A 23,834-nucleotide genomic window follows, 5' to 3' on the forward strand; every position below is an offset into this window, starting at 1 on the left:
CAGGCCTGAGCCCCTGAGGTGGTCTCTGCCTCTATTTCACACACTCCCAAACATACCTGCACCCCAGATCATCTGCCCGCCACAGCCTTCTCCACAGGAATCAGCGACTCCTGCCCTCCCCGTCCTCCCCACCTTCTGGCTGCCCTGGGGTCTGTCTCACTCTAGTCGGTCCCTGAACTTGCACATCTCCCACTGCCCAGTTCCCAAGGTGGGGCAGACACAGCAGCTCCTCACTTCCTCCTCCTGCAAGGGCCACCCCATCCCAAGACCTCCCCATCACCCCCAGCCCACACCATCCTACACCAGGTTAGTGCTCTGTGACCTGGGCTATTCTTTCCCAGGAGGGTGGATTGCACAGCCAGGACCTCCCAATCCCCCACCCCTCAATTCTTCAGACAGGCATGCCCCTCATCAACACCCTCACCCCTACACTTCCTGCCCTCAGGCACAGGTGTCCTGGTTCCCAGCCAGACTCCAATCAATGGCTGGGCCACTGCCTGAGATGTCTGTGTTTAACGGCCAGGGGAGCTAAGTGGATGTGCAGCAGAGAAGCCAGGGGCCAGGGCCCGAGTCCCTGCCTGGCTGGCCTCAACACCCCGGTAGAGGGCAGCAGATTCCTACATGGGAACTCAAAGAGAGGACCCGTTTGGCAAAAGGCTAAAGGGCTCGCTACAAAGGTCAGGGGTCAGGAGTCGCTATGAGTTGGAGAGGGGTGGGTCAACAGATGCAGGCACCCTCCCTTCCTACCCCACCACCAGCAGCTGACCACAGAACGGCCCTGCCTGTGGGGAAGGGAGAAGCTGACCTAACCACCTGTCAAGGATTGAGGACTTGGGGCCAAGAGGGCCCAGAGCTCCCCGCCCCCACTCTCCCCAAGGACCTGCCCCTTCTACACCTCTGCCTTCCTCCCCCTCCAGGATCGCCCCCTCCCCTCCCCCGCACCTCCTGGGGCAGCCCAGGCCTGCGGGGACTCTGGTTTCCTGCCCTGACCTGGGCCCATCTCGGGCCAGGCAAGGCATGAGGATGCTCAGTGCTGCGGCATGAGGATGCTCTATGGCCGCCTCTCTCGGGGATCCTGGTGTGGCCGTGGTGGGGGACGGGGCCCACGTCTGGGAGACTCTTCCCCTGCCCTATATTGGCCCTGACCGATGTCTGCAGCGTGCCCCGGCTAGAGGCAGGGGGGCGTGGTGCTCGGCCCGGGCATTTATGAAAACCAGACATCCACTTCCCCGTGTTGCGACATCAGGGCCTCCTCCAGACTTCCATTGTCCCCGTTGGCGGGGGGTCTGGCTACGACGGCGGGGATCGCCAGTCATCCAGGGACGCTGCGAGGGTGTCTACCCCGGCCCCTCCCTCCTCGCACAGGACACGGATCCACCCCCCTCCACCCCTCACCCAGGGACCATCACCCCAGGGTCTCGGGGGACGACATCGCGCCGGGGGTGGGGGGGAATCGGCCCCGCGACACAGCGTCCCCTCAGCGCAACCTCAGCCTGCTGACCCCTCAGGGGCCCAAGGCTGGGCGGTCTCGGCCCCTCCACCGCCCCGGGAGGAAGCGAGTGCCCCCGGCGGGCGCAGCTGGGGAGTCGGCCGGCGGAGGGCGGGGGGCGCGGCGGGGGCGGGGCGCGGGGCGGGACCGGGGCGGGGCGCGCGCCGGCGGGCGGGGGGCGCGCGCCGCGCGGGGCTGCGTCCGGAGCGCGCGGGGCTCGGCAGCCGGGAGAGCGGCGCGGGGAGACGCGCCGTGCCCGCGAGAAGCGCACGAGCCTTCGAGGCTGTGGATCCGGGAGGAGAAGGAGCCGCCGCCACCGCTGGGAGGGAGCCCAGCCCCGCCGCGCGGGGCCATGAGCTGCCGGGCCCCGGGAGCCCGGCGGTGGTCCGGGCTGCGCTCCACCGGCGCCCCGGCCCGCGCCGCCACCGCTGCGCGCCTGTAGGTACGGCCTTGTCTGCTCCTCAGTCCACACCCCGGTTCCCCAAACCGATCTCGGGGGCGTGCGCACCGCTGCCCCCCGGGGAGCGCGGCCGCTCGCGCCCCGGTCCGCGCGTGGCGTCTTTGTGTGCGCGGGTGGGAGGGAAAGGGCGCGCGACGGAGGGCTGCGAACGTCCTTTGAGACCCCCGCCCCAGCTCAGCAGAAGGGGCCGAGCAGCTGCGCCCTCGCCCCCCTCCTCCTAGAGCCCCCGGCTGGGTGGAGGGCGAGGGGGGAATAGCGAGGTGGGGGAAGAGGGGCCTGGGTCTCTTCCCAGGGTTGGGAGAGGGGAGGGTCAACCCAGAGTGATGGGGAGGGCCTAGGCTTAGTGTCCTGAGGGTCCTCATCCAGGCCACCGTCTCCCGGGGGTGCGGCACGCCCTCTGCTCTGCCCTAGCCTCTTTTCTCACGGCCCGACCCGCCCACCCTGCCAGCTCTCCAGCAGCCCCCGTTTGGCGGGGAGGCTGGTGCCTTTAAGAAGGGGCGGGTTCGTGCGCTCCATTCAGGCCCGTTTGGGCCATTGAGGAACCTGCGGGCAAAGCGAGCCAGAACCTAGCCGGCTCCCCAGGGCCTGAGAGCCCTGGGCCGAGGCTAGAAATCTACTGGCGCACCCCCTTCAAAGAGAGAGACCAGCAGTAGCCAGGTTCTCTCAAGAGCCACCCCAGCAATGATCATGAACATAAATAAGCCAAAATTCGCAATTGCGGCCAGCTGCTGGGCGGCAGAACCCCAGGGTGGACTGGCTGGCGGGGCAGGGGAAAGGCAACGTTGTAGTCCCCCCGCCCCCCCCCACATACACACGGCATAGGGGGGTGTAGGTGGGAGAGCATTTGGAGCACTCCAGCACAGTGGGGAGCATGGAGCCAGTGAGCACTTGGGACTGGGGGTGGGTAGAGCACTTAAGGGACTTTGGCAGCCTGTGTTGAGGGAGTGAGCAGGAACAGGGACACCTCCCCGCCCTCCTGGCCTTCCTGCCCCACTCCCCCCCTCCCCCCCCGCTTGGAGGAGTGACCCCAGACTTTCCCCCTCCAGGAACATTGGGGGCGGTCTCGCTGCAGCTTGCAAGGCTGTTAGGCTAGCAGGGATTGGGGGCATTCATGGGGTCTCTGAGGCTGTCTGCCGCCATGCTGTTCTTTCGGCCCTGTCCTTCCAGGGTCCAGAGGTCCCGCACCCTGCACCCCAAGTCAAGGCTTCTGGTACCCCTGGGTCGAATGGTTCACTAGTGGAAGGCTTCTGCACACACTTTTCTTTTTTTATTGTAAATGATCTGCGTGACATCTTGCTCTCTTTTGATTGTTATTGTTTTATTTGAATGGCAGAGTTACAGAGAGAGGGGGAGGCAGAGAGCAAGAGAAAGATCTTCCTTCCATCTGTTGGTTCACTCCCCAGATAGATACAATGGTTGGAGCTGGGTCAGGCTGGAGCCAGGAGCCTGAAGCTTCCTCCAGGTATCCTATATGGGTGGCAAGGGCTCAGCGCTTGGGCCATCCTCCACTGTTTCCCTGGGTACATTATTAGGGAGATGGATTGCTGATTGGAGCAGCCGGGACTTGAACCAGTGCCCATATGGAATGCTGGTGTTAGGAGGCAGTAGCTTAACGTACTGTGCCACAGCACTGGCCCTGTGCCTCTCCCATTCTTAGTGTAAGTCCCCTAGGAGGACTCCCCAATGTGCCGCTGCCGAGGGTGGCTTCCCTCTGGGGAGTCGCAAGGGGGTCTGCAGCTAGAAAGAGCCTGGGCAGCTAATTGTGGTTCCTCCTTTCTACTTTCCTTTTTCTCTTCTTCCTTTCAAAATTCACTTCTTTATTTGAAACAATGAAAGAGACAGCGCTTTTCCATCCACTGGTTTTTCCCATCCACTCACCAAATGGCTGCAACAGCCAGGTCTACACCAGGCAAAACTGAGAGCCAGGAGCTCCATCCGGGCAGTGAATGGCAGTCCATTGCTTCCACAGGCCTGTTGGTTGGGTGCTGGATCACAAGGGGAGCAGCAGACATACCTGGAAGCTCTGCCCTAATGGGGGTGCCTGCATTCCACAGCACAGAGTTGACCCCAAGCTTTTGGCTTTGAGTGCTCAGGGTCCTGCTGGGGGCAACAGTGCCCTCCTCAGGTAACCTGTGGGTTAGCTCCTGTGTTTTTCTTCATTAGCTTATTAGGCAAGGAGAGAGGAGACCCAGGGAGCACTCCCTAAGTGTCTTCATTGATGCACCCTGGATGGGGGCCTAAGCCAGCAACTGCCTCTGGGCCTCCAAAGCCGCTGCCAGAGGAGTCACAGCTGCTCTAGCCATCACCGCTGTTGCCCCCTAGCGTGTGTGTTAGTCGGAAGCTGGAGTCTGGAGATGGAGCCAGGTATACGACCCGGAGGCCCCCAGGAGTGGGACAAGGGGGACTTAACCCAAGGCTGACCATCCGTCTCGCTATTCTTATCCCTGAAGCAGCAACTTGAGGCAGAGGACATGACTCGCCCAAAGCTGCTCACCCAATAAACCAGGCCTCCAACTGCTGCTCTCAGGCAGGATGCCAAGGGATGAAGGGTTACTGTGCATCCGGCCCCCTGCCCACTGCCTCGGGGGGCGGGGTTCTGGTCCAGACAAGGCACCTCTAGCCCCCCCCCATTCTCATTGTGCCTGAGGTGGTGGGGAGGGGCAGGGGAGGTTTCTCTTCCCCCTCTTACCTGGCTGGGTGTTTTTTTATATGATTTTTTAAAAGATTTATTTATTTTTATTGCAAAGTCAGATATACAAAGAGGAGGAGAGACAGAGGAAGATCTTCCATCCAGTGATTCACTCCCCAAGTGAGCCGCAACGGCCAGTACTGAGCTGATGCAAAGCCAAGAGCCAGGAGCTCTTCCGGGTCTCCCATGCGGGTGCAGGGTCCCAATGCATTGGACCGTCCTCGACTGCTTTCCCAGGCCACAAGCAGGGAGCTGGATGGGAAGTGGAGCTGCCGGGATTAGAACCGGCGCCCATATGGGATCCCAGTGCATTCAAGCCGAGGACTTTAGCCGCTAGGCCGCTACACCAGGCCCCAGCTGGGTGGTTTTTATGACTGTGACCTGACCCAGGGTATGGCATCCTCCTGAGGTCACAGCCCACAACCTGTCAGGACAGCGCGTGGCAGGTGGCAGCAATGCATGGCCACTTCGTGGGAGTGATGCAGGCTTAGGGGCTTGGTCCCAAGGAGCGGGGCCCACCTGGTGGCAGGTGTGAGGACCTACCAGTGTCCCCGTGTGGTGCAGGTGACGCAGTGGCACTGTGGCAGGGAGCAGCGTCTGGGCAAGGACAGCACCAAGTGGTGCTCCTGACACCTCCATGTGCTGAGCGGCTGCTAATAGCCAAGGCAGAGGAGTGGGTGCTACCAGCAGGGAGCACAGGGCAAGGATGGACTAGAACTTGAAAGCCGTGACTGTGAGGTCTCTGGAGATGGGCCAGGCTTCATAAGCATCTTTAGCAGCCACAGAACCTAGGAGGGTGCCCCAGGAAAGCCCAGTGAGAAGTCATCAGAAGAAAGTCTGGTGGGAGACAGATGGGAGACAGATGGGGTGCTCAACAAGTGGGAGGAAAGAGGAGGTGCGTTAATCCTCTATTACCCCAGAAAGGCAGGGAGAGAGCTAGCCTTGGGCAGCTGGAGCAAGCCCAGCCTGCTGTCCACCTGCAAGGACTAACCAGGAACTGTCCAGCGGCAAGCGCTCCTGAAGGACAGTATGCTCAGCTTTGTGGGCCTGGGGTTGGGGAGAGGGTTCCCACTTGCTGCAGGAACCAACTCTAGGATCCCATATTCTCCCCGCCCAGCTTCTCAGAGTACCCATGTATTACAGGAGTTGGGGGGAATCTCCCCTTCAGGAAGCAGGACCCCAGAAGCCCCCCACCCCCAAGGACATTGATCCCTCTTGAGGCGACTGAATCTAGAACATGGCCCCAGTGCCATCTGCCTGATGCTTATGGGATGCTGGACCTGCCTTCCTCAGACCCAGAGCCAAACTTCAGCTGCTGGGCTGGGTGAGAAGGTTCCCTCCCGCAGATAGCATTTCAAACAGAGGCCTGGCAGGGTCCTGGGCCGCTGTGGGGGTGACGACTACCTTGGAAGAATGGCACCCTTCCTTGGCACAAAACCGCAACAGGTTCACCTGTGGCAAAAGCAGAATGCCTGCCCATTTCTGGCAAGTGCAGGAGGAGTGGGAAGGGCTGGGTGGAGGGAGGAGTGTCCTAACCACACTCTCCCTGTGGCCTGAGGCCCTGGCACCTCAGCTGGGGTGGCAGGCGATGGGTGCACCTTGGGAGCCCACACCCAGATCAGCAATTGTGAAACCCAGGATGCCTCCACCAGGCAGAGAGAATGCTGGATCTGAGAGAAGAGGAGTTGTGGGTGGGGCTGTGCCTGGCCCCGCCTGCCACATGTGCATGGATTGGTTGCCTGCCCATGAGTGGGGGATGGGGCACCTTCATCAATATTTTAAGGCAAGGCTGGGCCCTGGGGTCCGGAACTGGGCTGGCCGGCTGTGGTGGGGGTTGGGAGCCCACTGTTTTATTTGTTTTTCCCTTTCTAATTGTCAATGCTATTTTTACCACCAGAAAGCTAGCCACCCCCTCCTCCCTAACCTGCTACTGCCACCACTGAACCAACATGGCTGGCCAGGCAGAGGGCAGGGGTCAGGAGCAGCCACAGCATGACTGGGCTCCTCCACCCCTTGCCCAACCCGTCAGAAACCCATCCCAGCCGAGATGGGAACAAAAAGAAAGAAAAAAAAAAAAAAATCAGTTTGGTGGCAAGGGGAGGGGGGATTGCCTAGCAGAGTCTGAAAATGGCCGGGCGTTATGTGGAGGCGGATGGGCCCACGGGGTCTCCCTTTGTCTCCCGCCAGCTCTCCCAGCAGCAGATGGGAAGATACCCTCTCCCGTCCTTCTTTCATAGCTAAGCCTTCTTCTCCAAGACCAGGAGAAAGGCAGGGGCCTGGCCCAGGATCAAACCTGTGCCTCTATGGGATGCCAGTATCACAGGCATAGGCACTATGCCACTGCACCGGCCACCCACGTTTGTTTCTAAAGTGAGAATGAAATTCAATGTCATTCACTTGGGGGTGTGGGGAGCCTGGGTCAGCCAGAGCCCCTGAGAGCGTGGGTGCTCCACCACAACCTTCCCTGTGCCAGCGTCCTCCCTCTGCGGGGCTGTGTTTGAGGGCTCAGTCTCTCCATTTCCAACAAAGGGTACTGCGTACCTGCTGTTTTGCCACCCTGCCTCATCTGGGCAGACAGGGCTTTGGCGCAGGACATCAACTCTGACCTCCCGATGCCTCTAGCCCCATTCAGCCATACCCTTAGCTGACCCCACTCTGGCCATGAGAACTATCTTAGCAAACTGCCCCCAAGCACACTACCCAGGGGCCCTGGTCCCCCAACTTTACCCTGGGCCTCTCCCAAGCAGCAGGTAGGACCTGAAGAAAGTCTGCCGAGTCCCGTTTGTCACGTGTGGGGGCATAATTCTTTCACAGGGACAGCCACACCCAGCCCACCAGGCTCCCACGTCATCCACTCTGACTCTACTGTTGGTCGCTGCTGGGTACATGTGGAACACAAGGACGGGGTTTCCCCCTCCCCCACCCCACCCCAGGCAGTTATCTGCCCCCCGACACACACACACACACACAGGTCAGGACCCAGGGTCTCAACCTCCCCTGGAGACCATGGTGGTGGTGGCAGCATGGCCTGCAGTAGGTGCATGCTCACGGCTGGGATGGATGGGGCACATGTATGCTCAGAGCAGACCCCTGGACCAGTCTGGTGGTGGTTGTTGGGAGACAGAGTATATTATAAGCAGGGGAGACTTCCTGCAGGGAATGACCCCCGGATAAAATACTGAAGAGTGGTAGGTGGACTTAGCTGGGCACTGCAAGGAAGAGGAGGAGCAAGGCAGGAAGACTGGCCAGCCTGCCCCCACCTCCATGGGCTCTGACCACTCGGGTTTGAGAAGTCCTGGGACTCTCGCCTGCATGCCGGATCATCTTCTTATGCAGCCTCCCTCCCCCTCCCCCTTAGCTAGGAACCTTCCAGAGCTCCCTGGCACCCTCCTGCCCAGCACCTGTGCCAGTGCCCCTCCCCCAGCCTTGGCTGCTCCCTGGATCTGGCTGCCCGCTTGTCCCTGAGTGCAGAGCAGGGCCCCAGGGCCAGGGCACAGGGAATCCCCTACGGCGCCCTCTGGCCCAGAGGCCCCGCCCCGTCTCCTGGAAATGGGGCAGCTATTTTTACCTGGTGTTTAATTACAGGGTCAGGATCCCCAGGAGGAGATCGGAGATGGTGCAGTCTGGGGAGATGTGAGGTCGGGGCGTGCTGGGAAATGGGAGGTTTCTGGGAGGGCAGGAGAGGGCATGAGCAGCCCAGCTGCTCCTTGGGGCTCTCCAGGGCAGGGCCACATCACCCTCTCCTCCCTCCTCGGGTCATTTTCACTCTGGTCTAGATGGAGGGGCAGGGGGGTGCTGTGCACACAGCAGGCTGGGTGACAGCCACCTTGGCGGAAAAGGAGGCTAAGTTCCCAAGTGGCTGCTAGACACACACAGGATATTTGGGTGTTCCAGGGCTGTGCAGGCTGGGAACAAACACTAGGGCGGCTTTGGAGAAAGCCAGCTTGGGACTGGAATCTTGGAGGGAGCAGGATTCCAGAAGGTGGAAGTGTGCAGGCTGCTGAGAGGTACCCAAAGTTGATCCTACTTGAACTCCACCTGGAAGTGAACCCCGCCCCCCGTGGAGTCTCCCAGGCCTGGATGACAGTACTGGGCCCAGCTTGTCACCCACAGGCTGGGTGCATCCTCAGGCCCTGCTGGGACAGGATGGGGGCGTGGACATGCCTGGTGTGCCAGGCACCTGCCGCTAGGGCGGTCCCTATCGGACACATTGGTGACCCAGCGCTCTTGTCGCCCACAGCCGCGCGGGGCTGCGATGGGACGGGAGCCATGAATGGTGGCGGCTCCGGCCCGGCCGCTGCCGCCCCAGACTGGCGTGAGTTCTGCGAACTGCACGCACACGTAGCTGCTGTGGACTTTGCGCACAAGTTTTGCCGCTTCGTGCGTGAGCACCCGGCCTACAACACGCCCGACGCTGGCACCTCCTTCTCCCGTCACTTCGCCGCCAACTTCCTGGACGTCTTCGGTGAGGAGGTACGCCGCGTGCTGGTAACCGGGCCGGGGGCAGCGGCAACAGAGGGTGCCAGTGGTGCCATGGAGCCTGCAACAGCAACAGCGGTGGTGACCCCAGCACTTAAGGCAGCCACGCACGGCCACTCCCGCAGCTCCGAAGATGTCTCGGCGCCCGCAGCGGCCAGGACCCGCGTGCGCAAGGGCTTCTCCTTGCGCAACATGAGCCTGTGCGTGGTGGACGGTGTGCGTGACATGTGGCATCGACGTGCATCGCCGGAGCCCGATGCCACTCCGCGCACCACTGAGCCCTCCGCTGAACCGCGTGACAAGTGGACGCGGCGCCTGCGGCTGTCAAGGACGCTGGCGGCCAAGGTGGAGCTGGTGGACATCCAGCGCGAGGGCGCGCTGCGCTTCATGGTGGCCGACGATGCGGCCGCGGGCCCTGGGGGCACAGCCCAGTGGCAGAAATGTCGCCTGCTCCTGCGCAGGGCCGTGGCGGGTGAGCGCTTCCGCCTGGAGTTCTTCGTGCCACCCAAGGTGAGTGGCACTCCTAGCTGCGGCGGGGGAGGGTGTGTGGCAGCTGTGGAGGGCCAGGAGGGAGGGTTGGGTGCCCGAGACTGGGATGTGGGCTCTGCCCCATCACACGAGCTGTCACCCCAGCACCCCAGCTGGGGGGGGCAGGGCTAGTACAGGCCTAGGAGCCACCCAGGCCCCTTCATTCACTCCTCCCCCATCTCTGGAGCCCCTGCACTGTGTCAGGAACTGTGAATGCCCCCTTGTGGGCAACCCCAGGACCCCCAGCTTCTCCACTCGGTCTTGGGGGGGAGCTTTGGGCACTGCTTCCTGTCACATGGGGTGACTGAGGCCCAGTGATGGGCAGGGCTTAGCAGGGTCACCGAAAGGGCGAGGGCAGAGGCCCAGGGCTCCTGGTTCCAGTGGTGACTGACAGCAGCAGCTGCCTGTCTGTAAATAGCCCTGGGCCAGGGGCAGGAGGTGGGGGCAGGGATGGCAGCTGTCCCCCCACAGGGCCAGGTTCCTGAGGAGGCCTGGTGGTCCACCTCCAGCTCCAGCTCCCCGCTCCATGCTGCGGGGGTATTCAGGCACACTTCCCGTGTGGCAGGTGGAGCATACCCAGGTTTCCGGCCCAGTGCTCTGGTACCAGCGCCCAGCTGCCACAGCACACACTGGAGCCCAGGTCCAGGAAGCCCCACAGGTTCAACCTCTGCCTTCCAGCTATGGCCCAGCTCTGTGGCAGCAATAAATGGGGGTTCCTTTTCCAAGCGCCCACCCACCTACTGGAGCTGCTGTGTGGAGGGACCAACCACCCCTAAACCAGAGGACACAGGAAACATTAGGAGCCCCCATTCATCCACAGCCGAGAGCCCAGCGTCCCGCACGGCCTGTCCATACACACACCGCTGGCTGGATCTGCCCTTGCTCCTGGCTTGCTCAGATCCTCCCCTGTCCCCACTGTCCCTGCCCTGTCCCCTCCCTGCTAAACCCAGATACCCTCATGGTCTGATGTCAGAACAGCCCTGGGGTACCCTGCCACAGGGAAGCCACCAGCAAACCTGCAGCATTTGCAGACTGGGATACTAAGCTTCGTGGGGTGAATGTAGCTCCCCACCACACACACACACACTGTGTTAATCACAGGATGGATACTTGTTACCAGATACATGAGCCAGCGGAGTGGGCACTGCCAGTTGTGGCAGGAATGGGCCTGGGGTCCCTGATTGCCGAGCCAGGTAGCTGACCTTTTCTTCAGTCTAAAACACTGGCTGGTGTCCTGGCTTCCTGCAAGCTCCCAGATCACCACAGCTTCGAGTCCAGCCCCAGGGCCTGCTGGAGGGTGGCCAGGGCTGCCAGGAATCCCCACCCGCTTGCCCTATCTTCCGGAGAAAGCCCCTATCCTGTAGTCCAAACCCTGTGGGGAATCCCAGACCCAGACCAGCTCCAGGGTCGGGGTGGGGACTAAAGGGCAGTGTGGAGGGGGGGGTGCCACCTACAGCCTGTGGGGATGCCCATCCCTCCCTTTATTTTTTGGCCCACTCCTGGGAACCTGGCAAGCCTTATTCCCAGAAGTGTGTTCTGAATCAAGACTTTTTTGTTGTTTTTTGGATGAACCGGGTCAAGATCAAAATTGTGCAAGCTGCAGATGGTGGGGGTCGTAGAGGTCAGTCCTCCACTAGGGGCGCTGTTCCTTCGTTGCTCAGCAACTCCTCCCTCAACTTCCCCATCTGTGAAAAGGGACTTCCATGGGAGCCAGGAAGGGTGGAGAGATGAGAACGGGGGGTGGGGGAGTCACCCTCTCACTGTCCCCTTCCTGTGGCCTCCCCAGGCATCCAGGCCCAAGGTCAGCATCCCTCTGTCTGCCATCCTGGAGGTGCGTACCACCATGCCCCTGGAGATGCCAGAGAAGGACAACACATTTGTGCTCAAGGTGCGTTCCACTCCTACACACACACACACAAACACACACACTCTGGCTGCCTGCAGCCACCTCCCTCATCCTCAGTATGGGAAGGGGGTGGTCCTCGAGGTGGAAGGGACATGGCACTGGATCCCCGAGCCAGCAGCAGGTAGCGGGAAGGTTGGGAAGTGGTCCCAGGACCCTAAGGGAAACTAAGACTTGAATGTAATCAGTGCCCAGCCAACTGGCCGGGTGCCCATTTCCTGCCTTGGGCCTGGGTGCAGCTAGCTCATCAAGGTTTCACTTCCTCCCCTCCCTCCCCAGGGGCTGACAGAGATTATACCAATGTCCCCAGGACAGCACACTGGAGTGTGTGTGGAGGGGAGAGAACCCAGCCTGGCCCACCCAGGATGCACAAAGGCTCTAAGGGTGGGTGCGGATCCGCCCCTTTCCCAGCCCCCCTCCCGCGTCCCTGCTGGGGTTGCAGGAGCCACTGCCTGTGCCTGTGCCTCCTGGGAGGACCAGAAGGTGTTTGTGCCTTCTCCTCGGGGTTTATTCCTGCCAGCAGGCCCCAAAGCCACCAAGGGGCGAGGCAACCTTGTTCTTCGCCCACAAGAACCACCGGTGATGATCTGCACAATTTGTTGTACACAAATCACAAGTTTATAAAGGCTAGGGAAGGAGAGGGCAGGAGGGCGTCTTCCAGCAGTCTCCCTACCCATCAGACACTGTAATTGGCTAGAAGGCATGTCTGTTCTCCTAGACTCTCCAATTATGTCAGAACAAGACTGGAAGCTGTGCCCTCAGGTCATGGGCAGGTAAACTGTGAGCCACGCCCACCAGGTAGCAGTCAGAGACCCAGGGGTGATCACCCTCAGTGCCCCCCTACACCCACCCTGTCCCAGTCCCCAGGGAGGCCTGCTGTGCTTGGTCCTGTGTTTGGTCACAAATGCACCTGCTCCTTCAGTAAACAGAAAGCAACTCCAGCCCTGCCCCCCACTGAGTCACCCCCAGGGCTCAGGACTGGGGACACAGCCCCTGCCCAGCTGGCTTTCTGTTCTTTTTCTTTTTTCTTTTTTTTTTTTTTTTTAAAGGTTTATGAGATGCGCAGGCAGCCTCCCCGCAGGGACACAGTGCACGACCCTTGCTCTCTCTCTCTCTCTTTTTTTTTTTTTAAAGATTTATTCATTTTATTACAGCCAGATATACACAGAGGAGGAGAGACAGAGAGGAAGATCTTCCCTCCGATGATTCACTCCCCAAGTGAGCCACAACGGGCCGATGCGCGCCGATCCGAAGCCGGGAACCAGGAACCTCTTCCGGGTCTCCCACGCAGGTGCAGGGTCCCAATGCATTGGGCCGTCCTCGACTGCTTTCCCAGGCCACAAGCAGGGAGCTGGATGGGAAGTGGAGCTGCCGGGATTAGAACCGGCGACTATATGGGATCCCGGGGCTTTCAAGGCGAGGACTTTAGCCGCTAGGCCACACCGCCGGGCCCTCTGTTCTTTTTCTTGCAAGCTCAGGAATTCACCTGCCAGCACCCCCCCCATGGAGCCCTGGTTTCCCCATCTGTGGTCTTGGGGAACCCTCCCAGTTCTGACTTGCTAGTAATCTAACAACTGCTTCAATCTAGGTATATGTTTTTTTAATGTATTTACTTGAGAGAGAAGGAGAGATTTCCCATACTCTGGCTTACGCCTCAGAAACCTCTAGCAGCCAACTCTGGGCTGGGTCTGAAGCTGAGGGCTGAGAACTCCATCCAGTCCCCTGAGGACAGGTGGTGGCAAGTCAACTGCTTGAGCCATCAGCACTGCCTCCTCGGGAATTAGCAGGAAACTGGAGCTGGGAGCTGGAGTCGGGTGTCAGAGGCAGGCCCTCAGATGTGGGATTCAGGTATCCGAAGGGGCGCCTTAACAGCCAGGCAAAATGGCTGCCCCCCCAGGCAGGCTGCAGGTGCAGGCACCCAGAAGACCTGGGCTCAGGTCTACTGCCAATCACTTGCAAGTGGCCTGGTCTCTCCAAGCCTCAGTCTTCTCTGTATCATGGGAGACAAGAAATGGCCTCCCTCCCAGGGCACTGCAGGAAGTAACTTGAGGACCTGGCCCCAGCCGCCTCCCCTGGGGACACCTCACCGCCCCCCCAGGGAGTGGCCACAGGCCAGGGCTCCAGGTACCAAGACAGGAGGGGGATCCTTCCCTTCAGTGCTGGTCTGGCTTACCTTAAAGGCCCCAGGCCTGGATCCTGGCCCTGCCTTGGCCTCTAAAGAGGCTGCGTGTCCAGGGTCTGAGTCCCAGTGGGTGGGACTGGACCAAAAGGGAGGGGCTTCTGGGAGTGTGAGTTGCACCCCCAGGGACCCTCAGCCTGGGTTTTGGGGTGGCACCTGCTGGTGATGGCACTACATGGGAGCTGGTGGAGGTGGGGAGCCCCCTGCTGGCAGGAAAGAGGAGTGGCGACTTGGAGGCTGACAGTGGCCATGGCCATGGCCTGGCCACCCCCTCCCCAGGTGGAGAATGGAGCCGAGTACATCCTGGAAACCATCGACTCCCTGCAGAAGCACTCATGGGTGGCTGACATCCAAGGCTGTGTAGACCCTGTGTGAGTGCTCTGGTGGCCTTAGGATGGGGGTGGTGGGCACTGGCTGGGGGGGTGGTTCTGAGACCAGCTTCCCGGGGAACACCCTCCAAAGGCAGGGCAGGATGGGGCTGGGCTCACAGGTCCCTTTCCAGAGGATGCCAGCCTGGAGTCTCCTGTTCCCCCATCCTCACCCCCTAGGGAAGCTCAGACCACTGAGAATGGGCTGCAAAGGAGGTGGAGTCTTGCCCCGGCAAGGCCTAAATCAAGAAAGGGCCTGAGCCAGGCCAGGGTCGGAGGCAGGGCTTCCAGAGTGGTTGGCGGGGAAGGAGTCTGATGGGAGCTCAGAGGAAAGCCAGGAGCATGGCCCGTTAAAGGCAGAGGGCGGTCCCGGTCAGCTATGCACTAGAAGGCTGGCAGCTGAGTGCCTAGCAGCTGCTCTTCTGGCTTAATGGGGTGAGCTGGAGCCCCAGGGGAGGGACCGCTGCTTCCTAATTAACAGCTCTAGTTAAGGAGGCATGCCCCCTCCCCCTGCTCTCACACACCGTCTCCTTGACCCCTGGGAACCTGAACCTTGCTATCTGAAGCATTCTGGTTGCTGGCAGGATCCCAAATGCCTCTCCCGTCACAGATGGGGACATAAAGCTCTGGGCAGGGACCACTGGAGCTGCTCAGACCCCTCCCCTGCTTAGAAGGACCCCCAACTCAGCAGGAAAGGGTTGTGCAGCCACCGGGGGCGCTGTCCCCATTTGGAGGACCCCTGCACCTGGCCTGGCCGCTGCCATGATGGCCACAGAGCCATGTGAAGAGGGGGGTGTTGGCTGCAGAGGACAAGCCTGTGCCTTCTGGCCTCCACAGGGACAGCGAGGACGACGCTGAGCTGGCCTGTGCCCGCGGCAGCTGCCTAGCCAGTCACATGGCCTCCTGCAGCTGTGAGCTCCTCACGGAGGGTAGGTGGGCACCGACTGGGAGCACTGAGGGAGGACGGCATGGGACAGATCAAATGATGAATGTATGTCTCACGCTGCTGCTTCCCCTGCAGCTGACTTGCCCCGGCCCCTGGAGACAGTGGCCAACGCTGGTGCCGTGGTGACAGCCCCACACAGCCGAGCCCGGGATGGCCCTGGGGAGTCTCTGAGCCACGTCCCGCTGGAAACCTTCCTACAGACCCTGGAGCTTCCGGGCGGCAGTGACAGCAACCACGCAGGTGCCAGGGGCTGCAGCTGGGATCCCTGCCCCTCCCCCAGCCCCAATGCTCCCTGCCAAGTTTATTTATGTTCTCAACTAGTGCACTGGGTCAGCTCCCTGCCTCATTGTAAAAGTATCCCAATGGCACTCAGCTTTTCTTTCTTTGTGGACGTCTGTGTCTCCGCCTCTTCTGTCCCCTGCCCACTCCTCCCACGCCCCTCACCATTGTCCTTCATCCCCCCACCCCGTTCCCCCAGCTGGCGAGGAGGGGGCGGAGCCGGACCCTGAGGCAGAGCCCCAACTGGAACTCTGCGACTACCCCTGGTTCCACGGGACACTGTCCCGGGTCAAGGCCGCCCAGCTGGTGCTGGCAGGCGGGCCCAGGAGCCATGGCCTCTTTGTGATCCGCCAGAGTGAGACTCGGCCTGGGGAATACGTGCTGACCTTCAACTTCCAGGGCAAGGCCAAGGTAAGTGGGTGTGTTGTGACGGGGAAGAGCAGGGGAGGGGACCCTTCTGGATGTAGGTATGGCCTTGCCTCCCCTGAGCCAGGTTCTTCTGAGAACCTGAGCTGGCAAGTCCTTGGGGCCTCTGAGTGTTGGGGTGCTTTTGAAGGTCCCCATTCAAGGCCCCCTGGATGTTGGAACTAAAGGTCACCCAAGGCCCCCGGTGGCTGACCACCTGCCCTAGCCTGAGCCATAGCCACCTCCATACAGCCCCTCTCACCTCTGTTCAGGACAGCTCACCAACCCCTCCCAGGTCCCTGCTGCAGGCCCAGACAAGGGCCAGGGAAAGGAGACCCAGAAGACAGAAGGCAACCTGAGCTCCTGTTGGAGAAGGGGGCACTCCAGGGTCCGGCTGCAGGACCCTCAGTGTCCTCCCTCACTGTTATCTTTCTGTTCTGCACTGCCCTGAGTGGCCCCCCTGGAGGGCCTGGATCTGACCCAGCCTGAAGCCACAGGTTCAGGATGGTACCAGGCCACCATGGGCCAGGGCATGGCATGGCAGGGGGCTTGAAAGGAGATAGCCCCTCTCCTTCCCAGCCCCAGCCTGGCGTGCCCCCACCTCTCATCATGACTGCAGGGTGACTGCCCTGGGTTCCCCCCCAAATCTACATTAGGTAGTACCTTAGGAGCCCCCTGGGACAGGGATGGAAGGTCATGCCCTCCCCAGCAATAGCTGTTTCCGCCTTCGGGTGTCCTGGCAGATGGAGATTGCACCTGCTTTACCTCCGTCCTACCCATCCTGGAGCCCAGCTCTGCCCTGGGTCTCAGACCCCCAAAAACCCTACCCAGAGATGAGGCCATGGTGGGTCCCCACTCTGTAGCACTTATCCTCAAGCACCACGGGTGCCCCTCCAAGTTAGCCAGCACCTGGTCCTGTCCCCTGCCCTGCTGGGTGGCAGAACCTATTCCTGGGAACCCCCCCCTATGGTGTGGGAGTTCCTGTTAATGTGGGTACTAGACCAGCCGCCACCCTGGACTTAGAGCCTCCACTATCACCTCCCCTCCTATGATATCCCCCACCAAGGCCAACCACTCTTCCTCCTGTGGGATGTGTAGGGAGCAGAATGCACACCCCATGGTTCCCCACAAGCAACCACAGGCTAGTGGCTTCTCACCCCGAGGTGCTGCCCTGTGAGGAACCAGGCATCCCCTTGGCAGCATTGGTGAGGGATCATGCAGCCAGACTTAGCCAGCTCTCGACCCGCACAGCTCCACAGCTCCACAGGTCGAGGGGGGGATGCAGGGCAGACGCCTGGGGAAATCACGCCTGAGGTTGGGACCAGCAGCCAGTGAGGTGGCCTGGGTCTGGGTAACCACCACAGGCGGACTTGGTGTGGGATCCAGCCCAGGCCCCGCCCCCTTCCAAACCACTGACCACGCCCACCTGTGCCCACAGCACCTGCGCCTGTCCCTGAATGGCCACGGCCAATGCCACGTGCAGCACCTGTGGTTCCAGTCCGTGCTGCACATGCTCCGCCACTTCCACACCCACCCCATCCCGCTGGAGTCTGGGGGCTCAGCGGACATCACCTTGCGCAGCTATGTGCGGGCCCAGGGTCCACCGCCTGGTAAGACACCCCCCCTGCCTAGGCTAGTGGGTCAACCAGCAGTAAGCCTTTCTTTGCTTGGGGGTCGTGGAGACAGCCAGGGCCAGAACTACAGTGGCACCCGCTCAGCCCCTCAGCGTGCGCAGGGAGTCAGCTCCGAAATGGGGCTGCTTGACACAGGGGGCGCACTGCTGCCTGCTCCAGGTGGCCTGAGGGCGGTTTAGCAAGGGCACAGGTGCCCGGGGCTGGACACTGAGGCTCATGCACCTGCTCCCCTCACCGCTGTCTGCCTTTGCAGAGCCGGGGCCCTCGCCCAGCGCTGCCCCCGCGCCTCTACCCACCTGCTGGGCCGAGCCAGGCGTCCCGCACTACTTCTCCAACCTGGCCTCTGCTGCTGCCACCTGCCCGGCCGCCTCACCAGCTGACGTGCCCGGTGGCGGCAGTGGTACCACATCATCATCCGCGTCTTCATCTTCAGCCACGTCGGGGCCGACAGTACCGCGCTCGGCAGAAGGCCCGCTGGGTGCTCGGAGCCGCAGCAACAGCGCCGAGCACCTGCTGGAAGCCGTGGGTGGCACCGAGGAGCCTGTGGAGCCTGCGCCGGGCCGCGCGCGCGCCGTGGAGAACCAGTACTCGTTCTACTAGCGCTAGCGGCTGCTATACCCACCCCCATGCCCACGCCAAGTGGGACAAGCCAAACTCTTCAGTGAAGACATAAATATTATTAAAGAGCCTGTTTTAGGGACTGCACCCAGCCCTCCTGTCGTCCTTCGCTGGATGCTGTGGGGCCTGGCAGCACCCATTGCGTGGCCCAGCAGGATTTCTGTGTTAGCGCCTGGGGGACTGGGTCGTGAGAGGGCTGTGTTGTCCAACCCAGATGCAGGTTCCTCTTGCAGTCTCCTAGCAGCGTCTCTCATCCCCTAGTGCCACTTCTGAGAATGACCCAAGGCACCGGAAGAGAAGTGCCAGCACCCTTGAGTGGTCCCAGGGTTGGCTCCTTTGGCTGCCAGGAGGGGACTGGGCAGTGCCTCCTGCTGCCACCCCAAGAGGAGTTCATGGTCAGAGAGAACATGGCAGGATATGTGACCATGACCACCAGGCCCTCCTTTGGAAGGGCAGCTGCCTCACTGTCACTAAAGCGATGGTTCCAAAAGAAGCAGGTGCGGCAGGGCCTTAGGGAGAGCCCGCTGGTGGTTCATTTCAAGTACCTGCTCTGAACCAGGCCACACCTGTGGAAGGAGAGGGGCGGGTACAGGGGCCAGGGAGGATGGAATCAGTAGGCGTGAGAGACCAGGGGCTGGGCCAGGGCAGCGGAGGACGAGAGAAATAGCTGATACGTGGAGAGAGGGGCCCACAGGAACTGCTGCCCCGGAGGGTGCTGGCCAGAGCACGGCAGCCAATGGCTGGATCCAGGAGCACAGGGCTTCTAGGGCTACGGCCCTCTTGTCAGCCCAGCCAGTATTAGGCTACCAAGAGGGCTCCAAGGCCGAGAGCTCAAGGATACCCAGACCCTGGTCAGTTCACGGCCAGCCCCACCCCTCGCCCATGGGCTTGAGGTCATCTCTCAGCGACTCCCCGCGCCTGACGCAGACTAATCGCTGCGTAAACCTTGCGTCCCTTTGCTGCGCCAAGAATCGCTCAGCTGTGAAACCCACAGACACTCGCTCCTAGAAGGCGCCCGGCACCAGGAGGCGTTCCCAGCTGCGGGAGACAGCTTGTCCAAGCTTGCGGGAGCTTGACCAAGCCTGCCCTGGCCTCAGAGGGCCCTGTGGCAAGTCAAGGGTGTCCCGCAGGGGAGCACATGTTGGGGTGGGCTCATCCAGCCTGGGAAGCCCCCCGCCTTCCTGCCCCGGGGAGGAGGGTCTGCACCTGCCACAGAAACGTCGAGAACCCAGGTACGGGGAGCGGGGCGAGGTTGGGTAGGCACATTTGAGCCTGTTCCTTGGATGAGGGACCCTGATGGCTGAACTTCCCTAGGAAATGGACCGGGGGGGGGGCATAATTCCAGGAGCAGCTGATGAGTTTTTTTGGGGGGGGGGAAGGGCAGAAGTAATCATGTCTCACAAGGGGACATCAAGGCAAGGCACACATGCCAAGTTGGACTCCAAATTTCATTTGTTCCAAAGATCCTTAAACAGAATACATCTGGCTCGCATTGCCAGCTGGTGGGTTTTGTTGTTGTTTTGCTTTTTTTTTTTTCTTTTTTAATGCCAACTCCTCCCCAGCTGGGAAGCAAGGGTCCCAGTTTCTCTGATGCACCTCCTCTGCCAGGGCTGAAATGCCCACCCCATAATGTTTAAAATGCGTGCCATCCAGGGTGTAGACTTGCATGGGAAATTATCTTGAGATCCAGTCAAAATATTAACTATAATCAAAAAGCAATCAAAATATTTTTTTAACATCCGTGATGCGGTAATGTGCACGCTTCCCGATAACGCTGTAAATAGCAAACTCTAACGACAGACGGCACAGCCCGTAATTGCCAAGGATGATGAGTGTAAATGAGACTCCGAGTTCCACCACACCCGCGATGTGCTAGGGAGATCTCTGATTCCGTCCCTGGCGAAGTTTGACAGATGCGGCTCAGGCTGTGGCTGCTTCTGTGTGAATGCAAGAAACGTGATTTCCGGTTACAAGTTAATGATGGCAGGTGCCGTTTTTCTTCCTGTCCGAGTTTGTGACCTTGCTGCGTTTTAGCCATGAACCCTTCCCAGATCTGAGCAAAGCAGTCTGCTCTAATGAAACCAGATGTTGCAGGGAAAGGGTGTTGGTGCGATGAGACATCAACCGGGCTGGTCTCTGGCCTCATAACTTGCAACACCGGCTCATCTCCCAATTCTATTTTTTAAAATCAAGATTTGTTTTTATTTAATTTGAAAGGCAATTACATAGAGAGGGAGAGACAATAGATCTTCCACCTGCTGGTTCACTCCCCAAATGGCCACAATAGTCAGGTCTGGGCCAGACCTGAGCCAGGAGCCAGGAGCACCATCTGGTCTCCCATGTGAGTGGCATTTGGCCCAGATGTATCAGCAGAAAGCTGGGTCACAACTGGAGCAGGTGGGACTTGAACCGATGCTTTGATATGGGGTGTTGGTGTTGCAGGCAGCAGCTTAACTCATTGTGCCACAATGCCAGCCCCAGAGACCTAGATTTTAGAAGTGAGAGGAGGACCTAGCACAGTAGCCTGGTGGATAAAATCTTAGCCTTGCACACGCCAGGATCCCATATGAACACCGGTTCTAATCCTGGCAGCCCGGTTCCCATCCAGTTCCCTGCTTGTAGCCTGGGAAAGCAGTCGAGGACGGCCCAAAGCCTTTGAACCCTGCACCCACGTGGGAGGCCCAGAAGAAGCTCCTGGCTCCTTGCTTCAGATCAGCTCAGCTCCGGCCATTGCAGCCACTTGGGGAGTGAACCAGCAGATGGGAGATCTTTCTCTTTGTCTCTCCTATCTTTAAATCTGCCTAATAAAGAAATAAATATTTTTTAAATATCTAAAATAGGTGCAATTCCCTTAAAAAAAAAAAAAAGAGTGTTCTGCTGGTCTAAAAGATGACATCAAACCCCTGGGGACAGTAAGTAGCTAAAGGCCACCAGGCAGAGGGAAGGGGAGTGGTAGATACTGCTTTAAGACCCCAAAATTTCTAACCAGGACAAGAGAAGCCTTGGAAATAGACATGGTGACAGTGAGTGTAATTAATCATGAGTGTAATTAATACCAGGTGGTTGTATGCTTTAAAAAAATGGATGAATTGGCAACTCTTGTATGTTCACACACAACACAAACGAATTACGGTCTTATAAAAAATGAAAGCTTTCAACATCGTGTGTGGCCCAGAGTGACTCGACCAGAACTGGAAGCTCAGTAGCTATAAATGGGAATGTTCCGTTGAAGAAAAAAAAAATCTGGCATTACACAATAATATTGAAGAGATGCATAACTCTGACCCGGAAATTCCACCCCAAAGTGTGACCCTCAGTAAACTTGCAGTATGTCCAGAAAGCTTCCGAAAGAATGTGCACAGAGATGCAGTTTCCATTGCGAAAATGTGGAAATGGGGAGCCGTGGCGTCAGCTGACTGAGGCGCAGTCACATGGTGGATACAGCAAGGGAGAGCGGTGGGCCCCAGCAGTTCCCACGGTCCCGGAGCAGTCTCACGCAGGAGGTGGGGAACAAGGAGAGAACAGGCAATAGCAGAGCGGGAGAGGTGTCTGTATTGCTCGTCAAAGTTCAGTCATTCACAATTAAATCATGAACTAAGTCAGGGATATAGGTGTATGGAGTAAGACCAAAAAAGAGAACTTGACAAATGTGAAATTTAGCGTCATTTCCTGGGGCAGGAACGGATAGCGCAGTGGCAAGTTGGAGGAAGCCTGGTAGAGGTTACCGGTGATAAACTTTTTCCCAAAGTGGGCGTGTGAGTAGAAGTGTGCACTTTCTTTTACTGTTGTTAGAGACAGCAACAGACAGACCTCCCCTCCCATTGTTCATAATTTCTTCCAACGCCTGCAATGTCAGGGCTGCCCTGGGGTAGGAGCTGGGAGCTGGGATCACAGCGCAGGTCTCTCCCACATGCATGGCAGGAAAGCTAACTGTCTGACCCCTCACCCTCTGCCTCCCAGGGTACAGAGAGCAGGAAACTGGAGCCAGGACTTCAAACCAGGTGCTCTGACATGGAACGCGGAAATATAACTGTTAGATCTGATTCTGCCCCTGATTTTTCTTTATACCTTATTTTTATGCTCCGTATATATTCTGTAGGTGTGGATTATGTCATCGTTTAAAAAATTATGGAGTAGGCCCAGTACGGTAGCCTAGTGGCTGAAGTCTTTGCCTTGCATGTGCCAGGACCCCATATGGGCATCAGTTTGTGTCCTGCCTGCTGCACTTCCCATCCAGCTCCCTGCTTGTGGCCTTGGAGGGCAGTCGAGGACGGCCCAAAGCCTTGGGACCCTGCATCTGCGTGGGAGACCCAGAAGAGGTCCTGGGCTCTAGGCTCCTGGCTTCAGATCGGCGCAGTTCTGGCCATTGTGGCTGCTTGAGGAGTGAATCAACAGATGGAAAAATTTCCTCTCTGTCTCTCCTCCTCTCTATATACCTGACTTTACAATAAAAAAATTAAATCTGTAAGAAAAAAACCACAACAAAAAACCCCAGTATTTTATGTGTCAACCACAATTTAGAGGGTGGAGGGAAACCTGCCCACCTATCCAGGGGGAACTGGCTGTCTCGGCTCGCTTGGGACACTCCTGGTTTTAATACTACAAGGCCCACATCTTGGGAAAACCCTCAGTCCTGGATCGGGTGGTCCCCCTCATGCTAAATATCCTGCCCACTGTGCCCCCAGCCGTTACTTAGCCCCAGGCAGGCCAACTGCCAAGGGACACTCCAGGAGTGTGCATGTGCGTGTAACAATGCTATCTCCAGGATCTGAAGCTACTTGAATAAGGGGTGGTGTGTGGCACTGTGGGTTAAACTGCTGCCTGTGGTGCCAGCATCCCACCTGGGTGCTGGTTCCAGTCCTGGCTGTTTCACTTCCCATCCAGTTCCTGCTAATGCCCCTGGGAAGGCAGCAGCAGATGGCCTAAGTGCTTGGGCCCCTGCACCGGCATAGCAGACCTGGATGGAGTTCCAGGATGTTATTTGCTGCCATGTCGGGAGTGAATCTGCAGATGGAAGATACTCTCTTTCTGTCTCTCCTTCTTTCTCTCTTTCAAATGAACAAATCTACCAAAAAATAAAAAAGTTGCTTTCCTGAGCCCAGCGTGCCAAGGGTGGGGCTTTGCTGCCCCCTGGTGGCAGCCAGGGAGGCACATGGGCGTGGGTTGCTGAGACACCCACCCCTTCCAGCGGGGGGCGGGGGGGGGGGGGCAGGTGCTGCGTGAACTGCCCCCTCCCGGCCCTGCTGGCAGCCTGGAGCGCCCCACCTGGGGGTGCCACCCCACTGGGTCAGGGTCTGTAGGACGCTGGGCGGGAGCTCTCGGTGCCCCAGCCCAGGATGCTGAGTGCCTCAGGATCACCGAGATTGCCCTGCCTCCGGGCCCTCATTCCTTCCTCTGTTCCCTTCACTGGCATGCAGTGGCTACAGGCCAAGCCCAGCTCCGTGCCAGGCCCTGAGCTACCTCCCACCCCCGCCCTCCTGGCTCTGTAACACTCAGCGAATCCGCTGCCTCTCATCTCCATTCACCTATCGCTCATTCATCCCGCCGCACACTCACTGAACTTCTTTATTCCTTCACACATCTGCCTCTGGGCCATCACACGTGTGACAGCACCTGCTGTGCACCAGGTTGGGGATGGCTGCTGGGACTCCTGCGGGGTCCTCAGACCCACTGGGATCACCGCCGCACCAGCACAGGGCCCTGGAGATGCTGTGACTCATCCAGCCATTGGCAGCAGCCGCTGAGGTGTCCAACCCCAAGAACCCCCACGTCCTTCCTGAAGGCCGTGATGGAGCCTGAGTCGGGGCCGGGCCTTGGGCAGACCCCGGGATGACACAGCGAGCAGGACAAAAACCTC

At 59.4% G+C, this 23,834-nt stretch overlaps 1 protein-coding gene across 1 annotated transcript; it reads left to right on the forward strand.

Annotated features, from left to right (window-relative positions):
- Nucleotides 1–1,696: 1,696 nt before the first annotated feature.
- On the forward strand, nt 1,697–18,064 carry SH2B2 (SH2B adaptor protein 2). The gene is made up of 9 exons (XM_058681030.1): nt 1,697–1,931; nt 8,879–9,627; nt 11,432–11,533; nt 14,007–14,098; nt 14,933–15,024; nt 15,117–15,281; nt 15,520–15,731; nt 17,164–17,335; nt 17,613–18,064. Exons 2-9 carry the CDS (start codon nt 8,908–8,910, stop codon nt 17,957–17,959), a joined length of 1,902 nt encoding a protein of 633 aa, XP_058537013.1. The 5' UTR covers nt 1,697–1,931; nt 8,879–8,907; the 3' UTR covers nt 17,960–18,064.
- The last annotated feature ends 5,770 nt before the right edge of the window (nt 18,065–23,834 follow it).

Source organism: Ochotona princeps, chromosome 24 (assembly GCF_030435755.1).
Source record: "Ochotona princeps isolate mOchPri1 chromosome 24, mOchPri1.hap1, whole genome shotgun sequence".
In the NCBI taxonomy this organism is placed as follows: Eukaryota; Metazoa; Chordata; class Mammalia; order Lagomorpha; family Ochotonidae; genus Ochotona; species Ochotona princeps.

Excerpts from the sequence above, each read along its gene's own strand:
- SH2B2 (XM_058681030.1), top strand. The coding sequence starts at position 8,908 with ATGAATGGTGGCGGCTCCGGCCCGGCCGCTGCCGCCCCAGACTGGCGT. Across the intron at positions 11,534-14,006 it reads ACAACACATTTGTGCTCAAG|GTGGAGAATGGAGCCGAGTA; the intron begins GTGCGTTCCACT and ends CCCCCTCCCCAG. Across the intron at positions 15,282-15,519 it reads CAGTGACAGCAACCACGCAG|CTGGCGAGGAGGGGGCGGAG; the intron begins GTGCCAGGGGCT and ends CCGTTCCCCCAG.